Here is a 19,825-nt window from a genome sequence, read left to right as displayed (position 1 = left end):
AGGTTAAACTGGATAAATTAAATTCTATATGCATTGCAACTGAAAACTTCTGGCATCCACATGGTGGAAATTGCATTCCATTTCACATTTATATAGATGTTAGAAAAATGGTGCCACAATATGATGGGATTTTAAGGCCCTGGGCAAGAATTTGATATAGTCCCAGCCTGTTGATTGGGCACTCAGACTTGGTTATTTATCCATTTCGATGATATTCATGTCATTAAGACACAAGTTCTTCACATCTGAAATTTCATGTGATAAACAAGTCATCACCCATGCTAATATATTCTGGTTCAATTTTCTAATTCTCAAGATTGGCCCGCTGCTCTTATTCTTCTGGGAGACTGATAAAATTACAAGAATAAAACCTGCTCTTTAAGCTGCGAGGCAGTATTTCCGCATCTTGCAAACATGCCATAACGTTAATAAGGTGACTATGGTTGGTGATATGGCACAATGTTGCTGCATCAAAAGTATTTTCCATATATCAAGATACAGGTTCACACCCACAAGTTTCATGCCTTAATTTCAGGAAATGACATGAGAGATAAGGCATTTTCCTATTTGAAAGGGGAGGCAAAAGAGAAAAGTAGCCTTTTAACAACTGACAACTTCCAAATTGCCTGGGTTACCACTGAGTGAAAATGGTGAAAGGCTAAGGTGACAAACACAAGGAGTGGATAGATTATGACAAATGGGGAAAAGGGAGTGAGAAAAAGACAAATGTCATCTTCAGGGGAAAAAAATAATCAAAATACTTCTCTCTTTGGACTCACCAATTCAGAACATTCTCTATCTTCACTCAAAAGGTGAACACTGAAACTGGTAGTGTGCGCCATTCAGTAAACACTGTTAATACAGCCGATATAAATGGAAAGAAAAAGAATCACTTGGCGTCTAATGCACTTAAAAAAACATTTTTTTTTAATTTGTTCCGGGGTGTGTGCATCGCTGGCAAGGCCAGCATTTATTGCCCATCCCTACTTGCCCTGGAGGTGGTGGTGTTGGTGAGCCATTTATCAGCTTTATTGTCCTCCATGTCAGGTGAAAAAGACCAGAGTTGAAATTTGGTAATCAGGCAAGACATTGGGGACATTCCTAATCAACTCCTTTTCTTTCAAAGATGGAACAGTATCCAATGTGAGTTCATAGTAGATAGAGTCAACAAAGAGCACAATGCATCAAGTTTGTCAAATGAAGGGGAAACAAGCTTGTAGTTGACAAAACCAAAAATGAATTGGCTGGTTGACCAATTTACCTTTTATTTGTTACTAAAAAGGATTGTTCTTAAAAACGTTGCCACATTTAAATCTGCAGCAAGGATCAATACCAGCATCTAAAATGCACTAGATGATTAGCATTGGATCAAAGGAGGGAATTTTCACTTGGCACTCAATTATTTATTTAATAATTTATATTTTATTAATTCTTGCATGCATCAAGGTGAGGAATGTCAGTACTGGAGCTTGTAGCATCTCTCCACTTTTGGTATTCAGTAGCAGTATCGAGCACTTTGAGATCAGGATGTCTTCTACTTTGACAATCATGTACTTCAACCTCAATTTCAGAAGACTGCCCCTATCATTATTCGTATTAAGAGGTTTGCAGGAGCTTGCTTTGCACAAATTGCCGCGTTTCCTACATTAGAACAGTGACTAAACTTCAAAAAGTACTTCATTGGCTGTAAAGCGTTTTGGGACGTCCGGTGGTCATGAAATATACTATATATATGCAAGTCTTTCTTCTTTCTTGGTCATATTTTGGGATTTTGAGAATTTCAAATGAGTTACATTTAAGGAGGTGTGTTTTAAATTCAAGTGGGTTCACACAAATTATAATTCTCTTTACATCCATATACTGCAGCCACCAAGGGGAGTTTATTTGTTAATGAGCTAGTCACTTAAGATGTGTACTAAAGCTAGACAGACCAATTTGCAAAATATCGCTGCTCACACACCACTTTAATGAGTTGACTCTTGTCTCGGTTCAATGAGTGATTAATGGTCCCCATTCATTTGGAGGAATAGCAGGAGATATTTCTCGGGACCCACACACCAAGTGGAGTGGTCAGAAGAAAGGAGCTTGCTAGTTTTTGACAGGCCTACTGCTGAATCACTGAGGAGTAAGTCAGGATAGCCCACCAACTTCGTAATCAGAACTAACAAGAAAAAGGAAAAAAAAAAGCACACAAACACAGGTCCATGTCCAGTTAAAACTGGGGAAAGAACCCAGCCTACAGAGAGAAAGCTCACAGCCAATCAGAGGCAGAATGCTGACCAAAAGGTCAAATTAGCCCACTAATGTAGGTTAGAATGATTTGGTTTATTAGGTTTTAATGGACAGAGAAATTAAAGTTAAGCTAAGCAAGATTTAATTATAACTGTTATCCTGTATGTTCGTTTGGTGTCTGTAAAATAAAGCGTCTTATCTATTCATACATGACCTTGTCTATGTGTGTCTTTTCAGTCCTCCTACTAAAGGTTTGGAGAAGCACAAGCGTGGGCACTTGTGAAAGACAACTATACCAATGCAATTTTTTCCATTCCTAATACCAATCTGTTGTAGGTTCTGAGATCATCAATTTATGGCAAATTCTAAGCATCTTTTATTTTTACAGGAACTAGGTCAAGATTGCCCAAATCTACTCAACTTGGGAATCCTGCAATCAGGAAATGTGAAATAACACCTGGCATAATCTTCAAAGTGTTTGAATTTTTGAGCAAGTTTTCTCAGTCTCAAAGTGTTCCTGAGGAAGAGGCTCCTGGCTGATGCATCAAATATAGTATTTTACTATCCCCATGTCTAATTACTTGAACTCAACATGGAGAAAACAGATGAAATTGGCATCATTCAGAAGAGATATGAAAAACACCATGTGACACCAACGGTGAGAGAAGCCAGATGGGACAAATATACTTTTTTAGTTTCTTTTTCATAAGGCTTTTGTGATACAATGTACTAAAAAGATATACTATGGACCAGATTTTCCAACCAAGAATTATAAATGGGTGGAAACTCTAGCATCATCTGAACACACAAAATAAACCCAACTACAAAAAATTGCTAGCAATTAAAACTAACTTTGATGTGTACATCCAGCATGGATTTAATTTTCATTTCAAAGTGGCCCTAGAAATAGTGGATGCATTGATGGTCATTTTCCAACATTCTATCAACTCTGGATCAGTTCCTACAGATTGGTGGGTAGCTAATGTAACCTCACTTTTTAAAAAAGGAGAGAGAAAACAGGCAATTATAGACCGGTTAGCCTGACATTGGTAGTGGGGAAAATGTTGGAATCAATTATTAAAGATGTAATAGCAGTGCATTTGTAAAGCAGTGACTGGATCAGTCCAAGTCAGCATGGATTTATGAAAGGGAAATCATGCTGGACTAATCATCTAGAATTTTTTGAGGATGTAACTGGTAGAGTGGACAAGGGAAAACCAGTGGATGTGGTGTATTTGGACTTTCAAAAGGCTTTTGACAAGGTCCCACACAAGAGATTAGTGTGCAAAATTAAAGCACATGGTATTGGGGGTAATGTATTGACGTGGAAGGAGAACTGGTTGGCAGACAGGAAGCAAAGAGTAGGAATAAACTGATCCTTTTCAAAATGGCAGGCAGTGACTAGTGGGGTACTGCAAGGTTCAGTGCTGGGACTCCAGCTATTTACAATATACATTAATGATTTAGTCGAAGGAATTGAATGTAATATCTCCAAGTTTGCAGATGACATTAAGCTGGGTGGTGGGGTGAGCTGTGAGGAGGATGCCAAGAGGCTGCAGGGTGACTTGGACAGGTTAGGTGAGTGGGCAAATGCATGGCAGATGCAGTATAATGTAGATAAATGTAAGGTTATCCACTTTGGTGGCAAAAACAGGAAGGCAGGTTATTATCCGAGTGATGACAGATTAGGAAAAAGGGAGGTGCAACACGATCTGGGTGTCATGGTACATCAGTCATTGAAAGTTGGCATGCAGGTACAGCAGGCAGTGAAGGCGGCAAATGGCATGTTGGCCTTCATAGCGAGAGGATTTGAGTATAGGAGCAGGAGGTCTTACTGCAGTTGTACAGGGCCTTGGTGAGGCCACACCTTGAACAGTGTGTACAGTTTTGGTCTCCTAATCTGAGGAAGGACATTCTTGCTATTGAGGGAGTGCAGCGAAGGATCACCAGATTGATTCCTGGGATGGCAGGACTGATATATGAAGAAAGACTGGATCGACTAGGCTTATATTCACTGGAATTTAGAAGAGTGAGAGGGAATCTCATGAAAACATAAAATTCTGACGGGATTGTACAGGTTAGATGCAGGAAGAATGTTCCTGATGTTGGGGAAGTCCAGAACCAGGGATAAGGGCAAGGATAAGCGGTAAGCCATTTAGGGCAGAGATAAGGAGAAACTTCTTCACTCAGAATTGTGAAGCTGTGGAATTCTCTACCACAGAAAGTTGTTGAGGCCAGTTTGTTAGATATATTCAAAAGGGAGTTAGGTGTAGCCCTTACGGCTAAAGGGATCAAGGGGTATGGAGAGAAAGCAGTAATGGTGTACTGAAGTTGCAGGATCAGCCATGATATTGAATGATAGTGCAGACTCGAAGGGCTAAATGGCCTACTCTTGCATCTATTTTCTATATTTCTAATATTACTTCAACTCAAAAAAATCACTAATAAAGCATTGCGACAACATGGTCTCTTCCTAAAAAGGAATACAAAGTTTGAGACCCAGTACTATTTAGGAGCATTATAAATCACATTGATTTAGACATCAGTTAATATTGAGGATTACAGAATATTTGTAGAATGTGTGAAGGGCAAGTTAGATGGTTCTGGCTGAAGAAAGTCTTAAAAGAACACATTTCCGCAGAATGCCGATTTTACCTATGGTATGCGGAGGATAATAGAAAAATAGATAGCACTACATCAAGTATAAATATAAAATACAGTCGTGTACCATTCTAAACTGTGTATTTGGAAGTGCGACGTACTGTGTTATTTTATTACATGGCACAGATAATAGGTTACCTACCTTTCGTACAGTTTTCCTCACTGTTTAAATATATTTCATTAACATATAAATTATGAAAGTTATGGAACGCTGATTCTTCCCCTGTTCAGTAGCTACACCATTCCCATGAAATTCCCTAAAGTAATGTACCCAACATGAACTTGTTCTCAATTTATCACTCAGTTCATTGACAGAAGATGCAGCAGCACACTAAGCTCATATCGCAAGGCAAAACACATAAAATATATATATTTAAATTACTTAAAAGGTTTTCCTCATTCTTTGATGCAGTTCAATGTCCACATACACAGACATCATTTTTTTTAGCCATCCATTAGAGGGAAGTCAACATGGGCTATTTATTCCAATCAAGTCCATGCCTCATTCAGGTCCACATTTAAACATGTTCTGGGATACCCGCTATGGTAATGCATCAGAAATTGAGGCAAAACAGGAACCAACTTTTTATGTGGAGTTTATACGGCACAAGGTTGAGGAAGACTGGTCCTCCAGTAAGTAATAAAAGATTATTCAACTGTTAGTCTCCAAGTGCACGATGAATACAACAATAAAAACAGGCAGCATCTGTGGAGAAGAGAGAAACAGAGTTAACATTTCAGGTTGATGACCTTTCATCATAATTAGAGATGGACAAAATTAGAGATAAAACAGGCTTTAAGCAAATGCAGAGGCATGGAGAGGTCGGGGGGGGGGGGGGGGGGGAGAAAAGGGGAGGAAAGAACAAAAGGGGTGATTAAATGACAAAAGGTATGATTGTACAAGGCAAAAGGAGATGGCAATGGGACAAGAAAGAAAAGATGGGTCTAGAAGAGGTGCCTGCCGTCTGACAAAATGGGGGCAAAGGTTATGATCTGAAATTGATGAACTCAATGTTGAGTCCAGAATGCTTAGATATCTCCAAGATATTCAGCGTTTTCGAACCACTGCTCTCGCCGCATCCAGAGATCGACGCTCAATGCTCACGTTCTCGACCTCTCTCTTCAGCAGCACCGACTCGCTATCTCAAAGCTGCCCTCATCCGCAGTTCCATTTTATCCTTCGCCTCATCCAGCACTTTTAACAAAAACATTTTTTTTCTTCCTTTCAGGTGTTAAGGATCGCAAGCTTCAACAATTATTGGATACCAACATCCCTCCGGTACCTTCTTCCAATCTCACCCGTGACATATTTTCACTACCCCCTCTGACCTTCCGCTCTCTGACCCCGAACTATCAGTCCTCTGCAAAGGCCTGAGCTTCTTCCCCTTACACCACCACCTCAAATTAATTTAGAGCTCTGCATAATGCCATGCTTTCCCCCCACCCCATTGCCTTCACCTCCATGCCCACTTCTTTAGCCAGGAGTCTTCCTCCCCACCTCCGCACAGCTGATCATTTCTCTAGTTTTCAGAATTCTTGTTCTACCTGGTCTCCTCCCTTGGGCCTTTTTTCCCCTCTAGATCGTTTCATTGCGAACTGCCGGCAATGATATCGGCAGTCTCTGCTTTCCCTTCCACAGCTTCCAACCTCAGTCCCCCAACCCCGCTTCTACCTCCTTCCCAAGATGCACAAACAGGACTCCCCGGTTCTTGTCCCACGGAACTGATTTCTTCCTATCGCAATTCTTTTTTTTTCCCCCTCCTCTTGTCCAGTCTCTTCCTACCTATATCGGCGACTCTTCTGAAGTCCTCTGCCACCTGGACCTAATCATCTCCGTTTCACCACATGTTCAATCCCTCTACAGCTCCAACCCCACCAAGATAGCCTCAGGGCGCTCCCTATTCTTCCAGCACCAACCCCCACCGCCTGATTGAACTAGATCTCATACTGTATTATTTTTCCTTTGATTTCACTCACTTCCTCCAAATAAAAGGGGTTGCTATGGTAACCCACATTGATTCTAGCTAAACTTGCCTTTTCGTGGAATATGTGGAACATTCTTTGTTCCAGTCCTAGTTGGGTCCCTTCCCTCATCTCTTTTTCCGGTACTTTCCATTGATGATTATCGATGCCGTTTCGTGCTCTCAACCTGAACTAGAAAATTTCATTCATTTTGCTTCCAATTTTCACCCTTCCATCACCTCCATCTCCAATTCTTCCCTTCCTTTCCTCGATTTTAGACTAATCGACAAACATCCACTATAGGCCCACTGACTCCTACAGCTACCTGGACTATACTTCTTACCACCCTACTTCCGGTAAGGCCTCTATTCTATTCTCCCAGTTTCTCTATCTTTGTTGCATCTGTTCTGACAATGCCAAGTTCCATGCTGGTGCTTCAGATAATTCATTTTTCCTCAACCGAGGATTCCTCTCTTCCATGGTTGACATGGCCTTCAACCTTGTCCATTCCATTTCCAGCACTTCTGCACTCAGTCCTTCCCTCCCATCCCAGAACCATGATATGGTTCCCCTTGTCCTCACCTTCCACCCCACCAGCCTCCACAATCAGCGGATCATCCTCCGTCGGCTCCAGCGTGATCCCCTTGCACCATTCCGAAGGGACCATCCCCTCCTTTTATTGGCAGGAAGCGAGTGGAGTCAAAGGAGAAGTTGTTCAATGTGAGAACAAGTTCAGCCAGCCAGAGGAGGGTGGAGGTGGATGGCGACTGGTTGAGCCTCTGTTCAAAGAAGAACAGGAGCACCCTCAGGCTATCCTGGTGGAGGATGGAGGTGTAGATGCGCATGATGAAAAGGAAATAGTTAGGGCCAAGAAATTGGAAACAGTTAGTGGCAGAGGGCATTGGAAGGTTCAGATATAGTTGGAAGAGACTGGACAAGGGGAGAAAGAGTCAAGACAGGAAGAAATCAGTTCCGTGGGGCAAGAATCGGCTGAAACGATGGGTCTACCAGGGCAGTCCTGTTTGTGGATCTTGGGATGACGGTAGAAGCAGGCTGTGAGCGATTGGCAAACTATGAGGTTAGAGGCCGCGGAGGGAAGATCTGTAAATGAGATGAGGTCAGTGCCAGTCTTGGCTTGATGTTTGGTAGCAGGGCCATGGTTCGAGGAACGCTGAATATCTTGGATATATCTCTAAGCATTCTGGACTCTACATGGCGTTCAATTTCAGATCAGAACCTCTGCCCCAATTTTTTTGGACGGCAGGTGTTGACGATTCTGCTATTACCATTTTCACCTCTTCTAGATCCATCTTTTTTTCTTTACTTGTCTCATTACCATCTCCTTGTACAATCATACCTTTTGACATTTAATCGCTCCTGGCTTCCACCCGATCACAGATGGCCCCTTTTGTTCTTTCCTCCCCATCTTCCGCCCCCACCCCTTCCCCCAGCTTTCCCTGCCTCTGCACTTGCTTAAAACCGGTTATCTCTAAATTTTTCCAGTTCTGATGAAAGATCATTGACCTGAAACATTAACCCTATTTCTCTCTCCATAAATATTGCCTGACCTGCTGAGTATTTCCAGCATTTTCTGTTTTTATTTCAGATTTCCAGAATCCACAGTATAACAAAGCTGTTTAAGAAAACTGGATGCGGCTTTCTAATGATCTGACATCATCCCTAAATCAGAAAGGTACGGCAAAGACTTCATTCGTGGACATCTTAAACATCACTACTTGCCAAAGAGAGCACTGATAATAGTATGGGTGCTAGTCTGATAAACAAAGCCTGTAGGTATAGGGCTGTCATTGCTGTCACTAGTTATTTGGACAGATCAGCCATCCATCTGGGGAGAATTGTGATGGGTTGTCAACATAAGCCTAAATGAATCAGTAGCCAATTTCAGGATTAAGGGTTCATCAGAGGGCAATTTACTTCTGCACCTGTAAAGGGATGGATACTGTATGTTGCTGACCGATGCAAAAAGATCTTCAAAAGTATCAGAGTGTATTGATCAGTACCATATTGTTGATTATTTCCAATGTGTGAAAAACTGCTTTTCAGAGCCAAAGTCTGTACTTGTGAGGATAACCCTTATGTAATACCACTCAATAACCTACCTGCTTTCGTCACATGGTTTAGATAAATATAAAACCTTATCTTTACAATTTTGTGAAGTATGATGAAGCAATTCCAGTCCTTAAGGAAGCCTCCTCTCCAGGGCACATACCCTGAAGTTACAAGAGTGCTTCCTTAATCCCTAGAGAAATTGTTGTTGGATATTTTTCTCATCAAGATAGCATTCCTTTTAATGAGACCACCGCATCAACTCCCCTACAGAACTCGGAACAAGCTTTACATTTTTGAATGTCATACAACAGATACTGTTAGCACTTGTCACCACAAAGTTTTCATTGCATTTGATGTTATGCATCAACTCCAGCCGTCAACAGGAACGAGACACCAAATTCCAGGTCAGTTGGTAACAAGCTCGTCTGATAGGCCAATGCACACAGCGAACAGGAACAGACTACAGAAGACTTGATAAATTTGCACAAGTCCACAGGTAAATAACTTCCCCAAAAATTCTAATACTGTTAACTTGCAAAAAGATGACAAGATACAAAACACACCTGATGCCATTTCTAACCAGAATCAATGCTGATACGAGGAGAAAATTGCATGTTCATGCCAAAGGACTTGAGCAAATAATCTAGGGCAATCAACAGTCCAGTACTGAGGAAGTGGCTGCACGTCAAAGATGCCACTAGTGGTTTCGGTGGACACGAGATCCCACAATTCAAAAAGCGAGATATTCTAGCAGTGCTTGACAATAATCATCCCTCAACCAATACCACCAACAGGTTAACTAATTATTCATTTCACTGCTGTTTGTTACTTCTCGCTGTGCACAAAATAGTTGTCACATTCACCTATATAACTGTCACCAGACTGATCGTAGAAATTACAATACAGATGGAGAACATTCAGCCCAACACTTGTGCTTCAACACCAGCTCTTCAACTTAAAACATACAGCTAAAAAGGGAGAGTCCCTAAACACACAATTTGTGAGATGTATTTTTGACTGTAAGGCAGCAATATGGGTAGCGAAAGTCCTCTGGTCACAAGTGCTACCATCAGATTTCTCTAATCCACCCTGGCCTCAAAATTGTCAAAAGTTGCCCACTTATTATAGTACAATTAGATTTAAAGGGACAATACCCCCAGCTGCCTTCCCCTCCCCAAACAGATGAACAGACTATGCTGTGACGTGGATAAAGATAAACAAGAGGAAGCTAGATAAGGATACAAGGAGAAATGATTCGGATATCCTGATCAAGTTAGATGAAGTAGGATAGGAGACTAGTGTGGAGCACAAAAACACATGTGTAGACCAGGTTGGGCCAAATGGCTGGTTTCTATTCTGTAAATTATATGCAAATCAAGTTTCAAGCACACCAGACCAGAGACAAAGGAAGAAGCATTTTATATAAGGAATCAACTATGACCACAGTACAAGACCATGCAGAAGTCAGGCAAATAACATTCATCATTCAATCACATTTAAATATAGGGTACAAACAAATTAGCCCCATGTACTATAATAAGTGGGCAACTTGACATAATCTTGAGGAAGATTGGGAAGAGTGTTGGTGCAATGACACAGCCTTGCTTGACCCCGGTCTGCACTTATATTGGGTCTGTGGTGGATTCGCTGGTAAGGAGCAATGCTTGCATGTCATCATGAAACAGGTGGAGGATGGTGACAATTTTTTTTGAGGACAGGTGAATTTGAGAAGGACATTCCATAATCCCTCTCGATTGACAGAGTCGAAGGCCTTTAAGAGTGCAACAAAGGCCATGTACAGAGATTGATGCTGCTGCCTACATTTTACTTGAATGTCACGCCATGAAAATCATGTCCATTATGCCTCCTAGTGGGCAGAATCCACATTGCAACTCTGGCAGGATCTCTTCAGCCATTGGGAGGAGGCGACTGAGCAAGGTTCTTGCGATAATTTTCCCAGTGGCAACTCCTGTGGGGAAACTCCTCTGTAGTTACCGCAATCGGACCTGCCTCTTTTCTTGAAAATGGCCTCGATTAAGTCATCTCTGAAATCCCCTGGCATGCTCGTCTCGTTCCAGATAAGAGATGAGGTCATGAATTTGTGCCTAAAGTACTTCTCCGCCATGCTTTAGTACTTTGGCAAGCATTCCATCTGCTCCGGGAGCCTTGTGGTTTTTCAGCAGTTGGATGGCCTTTTCAACCTCTTGCTGGGCTGGGATTGTGCCGAGTTAGTGGCAGGTAGCATGCTGAGAGATGGAGTCAAGGATATTCCGTCAAAGGCAAAGTCTTGGGTTAAGGAGATCTTTGCGTGCTCCTTCCAGCGGGGACTGACTGCCTCGCTGTCCTTGATGAGCACCTCTCCATTCTTAGCTCAATGGGTTAGGTCCTTGGGCCATAGTTGGTCTTGACGGCGTTAAAGAATCCACGCACATCATGATTGTCGGCTAGTTGCTAGATCTGCTGCGCTCTTTCCACGACACCATTTTTTCTTTAGGTCATGAGTTTTTTTGTTGGACCTCGGCCTTCAGTTGTCTGTAGATTTGTTTTCTTTCTCTCGAATTGGTAATGTTTCCAAATCAAGAATGCCTTGCGTTTATGCTTCATTAGCTCCTGGACGTTCTAATCAAACCAGTCTTGATGTTTTCTGGTAGAGGGCAGACCAGGCATAATGGACACTCTGCGGCTCCAGTTCATTTGGAGTTGTCAGGTTGGTTGTGAGGTGTTGACTGAATAGGGCTTTCTTTGCGATGTCTTTGAGTGAGTCAGTGTTGCTTTTTATGCGGCAGCATTACTGTTGCCGCCACCATTTTGAAGCTCGGTTGATGGAAATAACAGTGGATTAGGCAGTGGTCAGTCCAGCAGTCGCCAGCTCCTGTTATGGTGGGGGTGATGCAGATGTCCTTGCAGAACTTCTCTCTGACGATGACGTAATCGAACAGATGCCAATGCCTGGAACAAGGGTGTTGCCATGAGGCCTTGTACTTGTCTCACTGATGAAACAATGTGTTGGTTCTGACAAGACCATGTTTGAAGCATTACATCAGGAGGAGGATACCGTTGGAGTTGGTTTTTCAGACTACTTCCCTGCCAATCACAGCTCTTCAGAGGTCTGTGTCCTTTCCAACTGTGGCATTAAAATCGGCGGAGAATCAACTCGTCGCCTGTTGGAATTCGGGACAGGGATTATTCAAGGCTTGAGTAGTATTCCTCTTTGGCCTCGTCCGTAGCTGCCAGGATTGTGACGTACACACAGACGACCGTAGCGCACTGGGTCCAGGTTACAGTGAGCCGAAGGGTCATGCGGCGTTCGTTTATCCCACAAGAGGAGTCTCTAAGTCGCCAAACTAGCTCATTTTTGACAGCAAAGCCAACCCCATAGAGACAGCGTTCTTCTTTTGATTTGCCTTTCCAGAAGGCGTATCCACCACCTTGTTCCTTGAGCTGGCCTTCTCCTGCCCACTGTGTCTTGCTCAAGTTGGCGATGTCGATGTCGAAGCATCTGAGTCCCCGGGTTATGATAGCGGTCTGTCGCGGTTATCCATGAGGGTCCCGATTTTCATTTTAAAGGGCGATGCCTGTGTGTGAATTCTTTTAACGTGGGGTGGCTGTTGCACACCAGCTACAATGCAAACTTGACAGAGCAAGGTCTTGGTCCAATGGCAAGAGGACCCAAGTCAATTGGAGACCAGACGCCGCCGCCGCCGCATGCATGCACCCTCCCTCAGGTCCTCGCTCCCTGGTTTTCAGAGATCGCAATGCGGATGAGCACATTAACCTTGGAACAGCTCGAGAGTTTATCCATAAAATATTGACACTGTGCTTCAAGCCGCCCGGCTCCAGCTCTCCATTTGCAAGCCCTGGTGCACTTTCTCCCACTCTCTCTCCAGCTGCTTGCGCTTTGGCCATTTACCTTCGACCTCACTTCCCCCCTTAGATCTTCAGACCCTCTCCAATCTCCCGCCGATCCTGGCCCTGGCCTCCGGATGCCCCCCAATTCTGGCCCCGAGTCCCAACCTCCCCCAATGCTAGTTCCACATCGGGGCCATCTACTCCAATTCCATTTTCCTGCTCTATCCTTGTACCTCACAAAAATTTCCTTGTCCTGCTGATTGTTCTAATTTACTCAGCTACTCATCTTCAAGTTAGTTGTGGTAAAACATTTTATATTCTAATAAACCTTTGCATGAAAAAAAAATCATCTAACCTCCTACTTTGTACTCTAGCCCTGTTACTGATTAACTGATATGATGTTATCCAAAATAAGTTAAAGCAATTACACAGGACCAAAAAGCCAAAGGGCTAGATATTCAATACATTTGCACCTCCCGTTAGTACCCTATTGGATGGGAGTTTAGCGAAGGCACTACGGCATTGCGCCTCAATCTCCTGCGTCCGGAGATCGTGACTTCACCGCCCCGGATCCAAAATTCACTTTTGCCCCCTGCAGCAGCGCCGGGTGAAAACACCGGCAGCCGCAGGAGGCGTGGATCGGGCTGCCAGCCACTACTGGGATGATGATTAAAGGCGAGGTGGCCGATCTAATATTATTCTGAAAAGGACTGGAGACTGGAATCTAAGTTATGAGCTCAAGTACTGCTGTGATGCTTGAACACACAAACTTCTGTCCCAGTGGAAGAATGGAGCCAAGTTGGCACTTAAAATACTTTATTCAAGTTATCTTACATGAAACATATTCAGCCTAGAGAATATAAGCTTAACAAGAAAACTATTTTGAAATTCACCTGTTACTCCTTAAAGAAAAAGACACATTCCACCAGGAATGCTTTGGAACTTTTTCTCCTCCCAGATTAAAAATCTTGTTTCAAGCAGAGACAAAACGAGATGGCATTAATGACCCCGAGTTACAAAACAAATTTTAATAAAGGGAATTTCCATCTTTGGAAAACCATAAACATTTTAATTTCAATCCCTTATTTCAGTATGCCCAACACTGTCAAAGTATAAAACTAGCAGGTCCCATTTAGATAACATCCATAGTTAAGTATTTTAAGTCAAATGTAACTTGTAAAAAAAAGTTTGGAATAGAAAGGAACTGAGCCTTGGCCATTATAATCGTGGATCGTTTCACATTATAAATTAAACAAAGCTACAAGCTCGTGCAACATTCGACTGTGCAAGTTACCTGAGGAAAGGCTGAACTTCTGAAGGGCAGCAGGACTGCAGAAACTGCAGGTCAGCTAAGGATATATCAGGAAGCTCAAAGTCAAACTTCCGAGGCTTGTGTGTCTGCAACAATAAAAGTTATCAATTTAATGTTGCTGCTGCAAAATATCATAGACTGATTTAATGGCTTCTCATTTATGTAATTGTTTAGGTGGATGAAGTGAGACTCACTTCTCTTTCACTCAAGTCCTAGAATTGGTTTAATTAATGCTTAGAAACTTCGTAAGGACCCGGGACATCGGAATTTCAGGGCCATTATGTTTAATTAAAAAAAAGCTAACCATATAGACCATGCTGAAGAATTTTTATGACTTGATAAAAACTATTAAGTCAGAGGAAATAAAGCTAGTTCAACTCATACTCATGGTCAGGACCTGCACAACTCATTGATTCACTGTTGGAAAGTTATATTCAGTCCTGTTCACTCGAAGTGAATTCATAAACAGACATACATTTTAGGGAACACATTTCTTGCAATGTTAAACAGCTGAGAAAAATTAAGTTTTCAATTACATTAACAATTTTTTTTGGAGCCATAACCTTATAGGGAGCATTCAGAACCTTTTAATTCAAACACTTAAAAAAAAATTGCAGCAAACCTCTTACTGTACAAGCTCAATGATTTACAATATTCTAGTAAATTTAGTACATTGTTCAGACAAAAAATATTTATACGTACACAAAAGGATGATGGTGGCCAAGAGTCAAGCCCCTTAAACAAGCGATTTCTAAGAAAAGACCTTCCTGTGGGGAGAGAAGCCTCAGTATAAATATACAGTTGGCAAACTTGAAAACTCTTGAACTTTTACATTAAAGTTATTTGTAACAAAAAAATAATAGAAAAGTGAGCAAAGAGACCCTGATGGCTCAGCTGAACTAGAGCGTGCAGTCAAAATGACGAAGGGAACATCGTCATTTGTTAAGAGGCGTAACAAGACCCACTCTTTGCCAGCGGTATGGGGTAAAGCATTTAATCTGCAGAAATCGACCTGTGGTAAATGTGCCTACCCTACCAAGAGAATGAGGAAGTATAACTGGAGTGCAACGGCCAAAAGGAGAAACACAACTGGGTACAGGTCGCATGAGGCACCTGAAGGTGGTGTATCGTAGATTCAGGAATGGATTCCGTGAAAGGACCACGCCGAAGCCCAAGCGCGCTGCAATGGCTTCCTCCAGCACTGCATAAACTGTTAGTGTACCTACACCACAAATAAAGCTCTGGTTTTGAAAGTTAAAAAAAAAGACAGTAATGGGCAAGCCAGACCAGGAAAGTCTCTGCTTCAAGTATGGTTTATGCTCAGTAGTAGAGCCAGTCAGTCACAGTATCACTAGGTTAGAAAGAGAGGTGCTTCTGATCATTACTCAGCAATACATGTTGGAAGTGTACGTTAGGTGAAGGCAGGACCAGGCTTCAGACACACTGTCAGAGTTCACACATAAAAATGACTACTTGGACAAACTACCACAGGGCAAACAGTGTTCATGAAAACACTTTCCTAAGAAGTATAAAGGAGAAAATTTACAACAAAAAGTAATGATCAGTGTGCAGCATCCTCCAAGATGCCCAGGCACATGCTGCCCCTCGTCTATATTATCCACAAGCATTACATCAGCTTTTATATGCATCTTCATCTTTCTAGATTGACCACTGCTACTGTGCAACTGTCTGTCCAATATCCTTCAGGGAAAGACTGGCAAGTTTAGTTCTCAAAAAATCTCCGCTCCGAGGCCATACCATTCCAGCACCAGTTAAACTTAATCCAAAAGTGTATAACTGTTGTACTCTACTTAGAAACATAGAAAATAGGTGCAGGAGTAGGCCATTCGGCCCTTCTAGCCTGCACCGCCATTCAATGAGTTCATGGCTGAACATGCAACTTCAGTACCCCATTCCTGCTTTCTCACCATACCCCTTGATCCCTCTAGTAGTAAGGACTTCATCTAACTCCTTTTTGAATATATTTAGTGAATTGGCCTCAACAACTTTCTGTGGGTGAAGAAATTCCTCCTCATCTCGGTCCTAAATGGCTTACCCCTTATCCTTAGACTGTGTCCCCTGGTTCTGGACTTCCCCAACATTGGGAACATTCTTCCTGCATCTAACCTGTCTAACCCCGTCAGAATTTTAAACGTTTCTATGAGGTCCCCTCTCATTCTTCTGAACTCCAGTGAATACAAGCCCAGTTGATCCAGTCTTTCTTGATAGGTCAGTCCCGCCATCCCGGGAATCAGTCTGGTGAACCTTCGTTGCACTCCCTCAATATCAAGAATGTCCTTCCTCAGGTTAGGAGACCAAAACTGTACACAATACTCCAGGTGTGGCCTCACCAAGGCCCTGTACAACTGTAGCAACACCTCCCTGCCCCTGTACTCAAATCCCCTCGCTATGAAGGACAACATGCCATTTGCTTTCTTAACCGCCTGCTGTACCTGCATGCCAACCTTCAATGACTGATGAACCATGACACCCAGGTCTCTTTGCACCTCCCCTTTTCCTAATCTGTCACCATTCAAATAATAGTCTGTCTCTCTGTTTTTACCACCAAAGTGGATAACCTCACATTTATCCACATTATACTTCATCTGCCCACTCACCTAACCTATCCAAGTCGCTCTGCAGCCTCGTAGCATCCTCCTCGCAGCTCACACTGCCACCCAACTTAGTGTCATCCACAAATTTGGAGATACTACATTTAATTCCCTCGTCTAAATCATTAATGTACAGTGTAAACAGCTGGGGCCCCAGCACAGAACCTTGCGGTACCCCACTAGTCACTGCCTGCCATTCTGAAAAGTCCCCATTTACTCCTACTCTTTGCTTCCTGTCTGACAACCAGTTCTCAATCCATTTCAGCACACTACTCCCAATCCCATGTGCTTTAACTTTGCACATTAATCTATTGTGTGGGACCTTGTCGAAAGCCTTCTGAAAGTCCAAATATACCACATCAACTGGTTCTCCCTTGTCCACTCTACTGGAAACATCCTCAAAAAATTCCAGAAGATTTGTCAAGCATGATTTCCCTTTCACAAATCCATGCTGACTTGGACCTATCATATCACCTCTTTTCAAATGCACTGCTATGACATCCTTAATAATTGATTCCATCATTTTACCCACTACCGATGTCAGGCTGACCGGTCTATAATTCCCTGTTATCTCTCTCCCTCCTTTTTTTAAAAAGTGGCGTTACATTGGCTACCCTCCACTCCATAGGAACTGATCCAGAGTCAATGGAATGTTGGAAAATGACTGTCAATGCATCCACTATTTCCAAGGCCACCTCCTTAAGTACTCTGGGATGCAGTCCATCAGGCCCTGGGGATTTATCGGTCTTCAATCCCATCAATTTCCCCAACACAATTTCCCGACTAATAAGGATTTCCCTCAGTTCCTCCTCCTTACTAGACCCTCCAACCCCTTTTATATCCGGAAGGTTGTTTGTGTCCTCCTCAGTGAATATCGAACCAAAGTTCTTGTTCAATTGGTCCGCCATTTCTTTGTTCCCCGTTATGACTTCCCCTGATTCTGACTGCAGGGGACCTAAGTTTGTCTTTACTAACCTTTTTCTCTTTACATATCTATAGAAACTTTTGCAATCCGTCTTAATGTTCCCTGCAAGCTTCTTCTCGTACTCCATTTTCCCTGCCCTAATCAAACCCTTTGTCCTCCTCTGCTGAGTTCTAAATTTCTCCCAGTCCCCGGGTTTGCTGCTATTTCTAGCATAAACTGAGCATGAGCATAAACTGAACTTCAAACCCCACAGAACCATCACTCACTTTAGTCTCTACCTCATCGAGAACACCCACACTGCCAATGAAACCCAGATTCGCTCATTTTAACTTATCAATACACTTGTATCCATCTCCCAATCTCTATTCTGCAAAATGTCTATCATCCAGAATTCCACTGCGCACATCCTGACCGCACCAAATCCCATTCTCTATTACCAGTCTTTACTGACTGCCTCCTGGCTCACCAGCATTCTAATCAATGTTTTTGTTTAAAATCACAAGCTCTACCACTGCAACACTGTTCAGTGCCATGGCCCAGCACTTACGTTGCACTCTTCTGTTTCTGGACTCGAGCATCCTCCCTTCCCTTCAATCCACCACGAGTGACAGAAACTCCAGCACTTCTGAAATTCGCTCCCTAAACCAGTCTGTCTTGCTATATCTCCCCACCTTCAAAAGCACACCTCAATCACCTCCCCTAACCACATCTCTATTCCTGCTTGGTATCTAACAACAAGTTATAGAAACATAGAAAATAGGTGCAGGAGTAGGTCATTCAGCCCTTCTAGCCTGCACCGCCATTCAATGAGTTCATGGCTGAACATGCAACTTCAGTACCCCATTCCTGCTTTCTCACCATACCCCTTGATTCCCCTAGCAAGATAATATAGCACCTTTAATATAGCAAAACGTTCCAAGGTGCTTGACAGGAGCATTATCAAATATGAAATTTGACACCGAGCCATACACGAGAAATATTAGGGGAGGTGACCAAAAGCTTGGTCAAAGAGGTAGGTTTTAAGGAGAGTCTTAAATGAGATAGAAAGAAATGGAAAAGGAGAGAGGCTTAAGGTCGAAGCAGCTGAAGCCAAGATGGTAGAGCGATAAAAATCAGGGAAGCATAAGAGGCCAGAATTGGAGGAGTGCAGAGATGTTACAGGGCTGTAGGGCTGGAGGTGGTTACAGAGATAGGGAAGAATGAGGCCATGGAGGGATTTCAAAATAAGGATGAAAATTTTACAATCAAGACATTGTCGGTCAGAAGCCAATTTAGGTCAGCGAGCATAGGGGTCCAATTCATTGTCTTTATGAACACTATGGGATATGTTGCTACGCAAGTGTAAGTTGCTGACACCTGCAAATTGGTGTGCAGAATGTTGTAGAAATTATTAAAAAATATAGCGAGAAGTGCAACATAAATGCTGTACATATCAATTAAATATTCATAAATACAAGACCAGCAAAGTTGCATTCACTAAATTACAAATGGTTACAAAAATAAATATATGCAGAGCAGAAAAAACACAGATTTGGAGTCATATATAAACAAAAGCAGCATGATAAATTACTGGCAAGTTAATCATCAAGTACAGATGCTCCCCATTATGCCTTTATGCAATGAACCTGGGTAATGGGAGTAAATAACTTACTAAACAGCTTTCCAAATGATTCCCTTTTTGCTCGCTCAGCTTCATAGAGTTGTTTCCCTTCTTTTACAAGAGCACTGGCCCACTTTAAAGTAAAAAAAAAGTTAAATTATTTGCTTATTCCTAAATTCTGGATATGCATGGAAATTCAAACCACGATTGTTAACATACCTCCCTGTAGTGTTTAGTGAACATTTTCCGTCTTACTACCTCAACAACAGCTAGGCAGTACATTTGAGGAACAGTGCTAAGTGCCTCAACAATCCGCACTCTCTCTTGCAGTTCTGTCAAAAGTCGTAGCAAAGCTTGGAGCTTTTCACCATTCTGATCTGCGTGAAGCATCACATAACAGCACCACCTGACAAAGACATTAACAGAATCAGTGCCAAGTCACTAGGCAATCTTGAAACATCAAAGTCTCTGTAATGTTTGTAAAAACAGTGAAATTCATCAAAAAACTTCCAGTGGAATTTTGACAACTATAACTAGTTTTCACATAAGTAATGGGCCATAATTTGCTGCAGAAGTGAATATCACTTTCTGCCATTAGTTAG

At 42.4% G+C, this 19,825-nt stretch overlaps 1 protein-coding gene and 1 pseudogene across 5 annotated transcripts in view; one reads left to right on the top strand and one right to left on the bottom strand.

Annotated features, from left to right (window-relative positions):
• rb1cc1 (RB1-inducible coiled-coil 1) overlaps nucleotides 1-19,825 on the bottom strand; it is a 251,120-nt gene that overhangs the window by 134,854 nt on the left and 96,441 nt on the right. For all 5 annotated transcript variants that reach the window (XM_070892346.1, XM_070892352.1, XM_070892360.1 and 2 more), the window contains 4 exons: nucleotides 19,443-19,629; nucleotides 19,275-19,356; nucleotides 14,789-14,853; nucleotides 14,069-14,172 (listed from right to left, as the gene is read on the bottom strand). In XM_070892346.1, the coding sequence (XP_070748447.1) occupies nucleotides 14,069-14,172; nucleotides 14,789-14,853; nucleotides 19,275-19,356; nucleotides 19,443-19,629 (438 nt within the window). The remainder of the gene's footprint in view (nucleotides 1-14,068; nucleotides 14,173-14,788; nucleotides 14,854-19,274; nucleotides 19,357-19,442; nucleotides 19,630-19,825) is intronic.
• Nucleotides 15,004-15,295, top strand: LOC139259887 (large ribosomal subunit protein eL37 pseudogene; annotated as a pseudogene).

The sequence above is a fragment of the Pristiophorus japonicus genome, chromosome 1, assembly GCF_044704955.1.
Source record: "Pristiophorus japonicus isolate sPriJap1 chromosome 1, sPriJap1.hap1, whole genome shotgun sequence".
NCBI lineage: Eukaryota > Metazoa > Chordata > Chondrichthyes > Pristiophoridae > Pristiophorus > Pristiophorus japonicus.
Note: the sequence above shows the minus strand (reverse complement) of the source record. Positions and strands in the feature narration are given on the sequence as shown.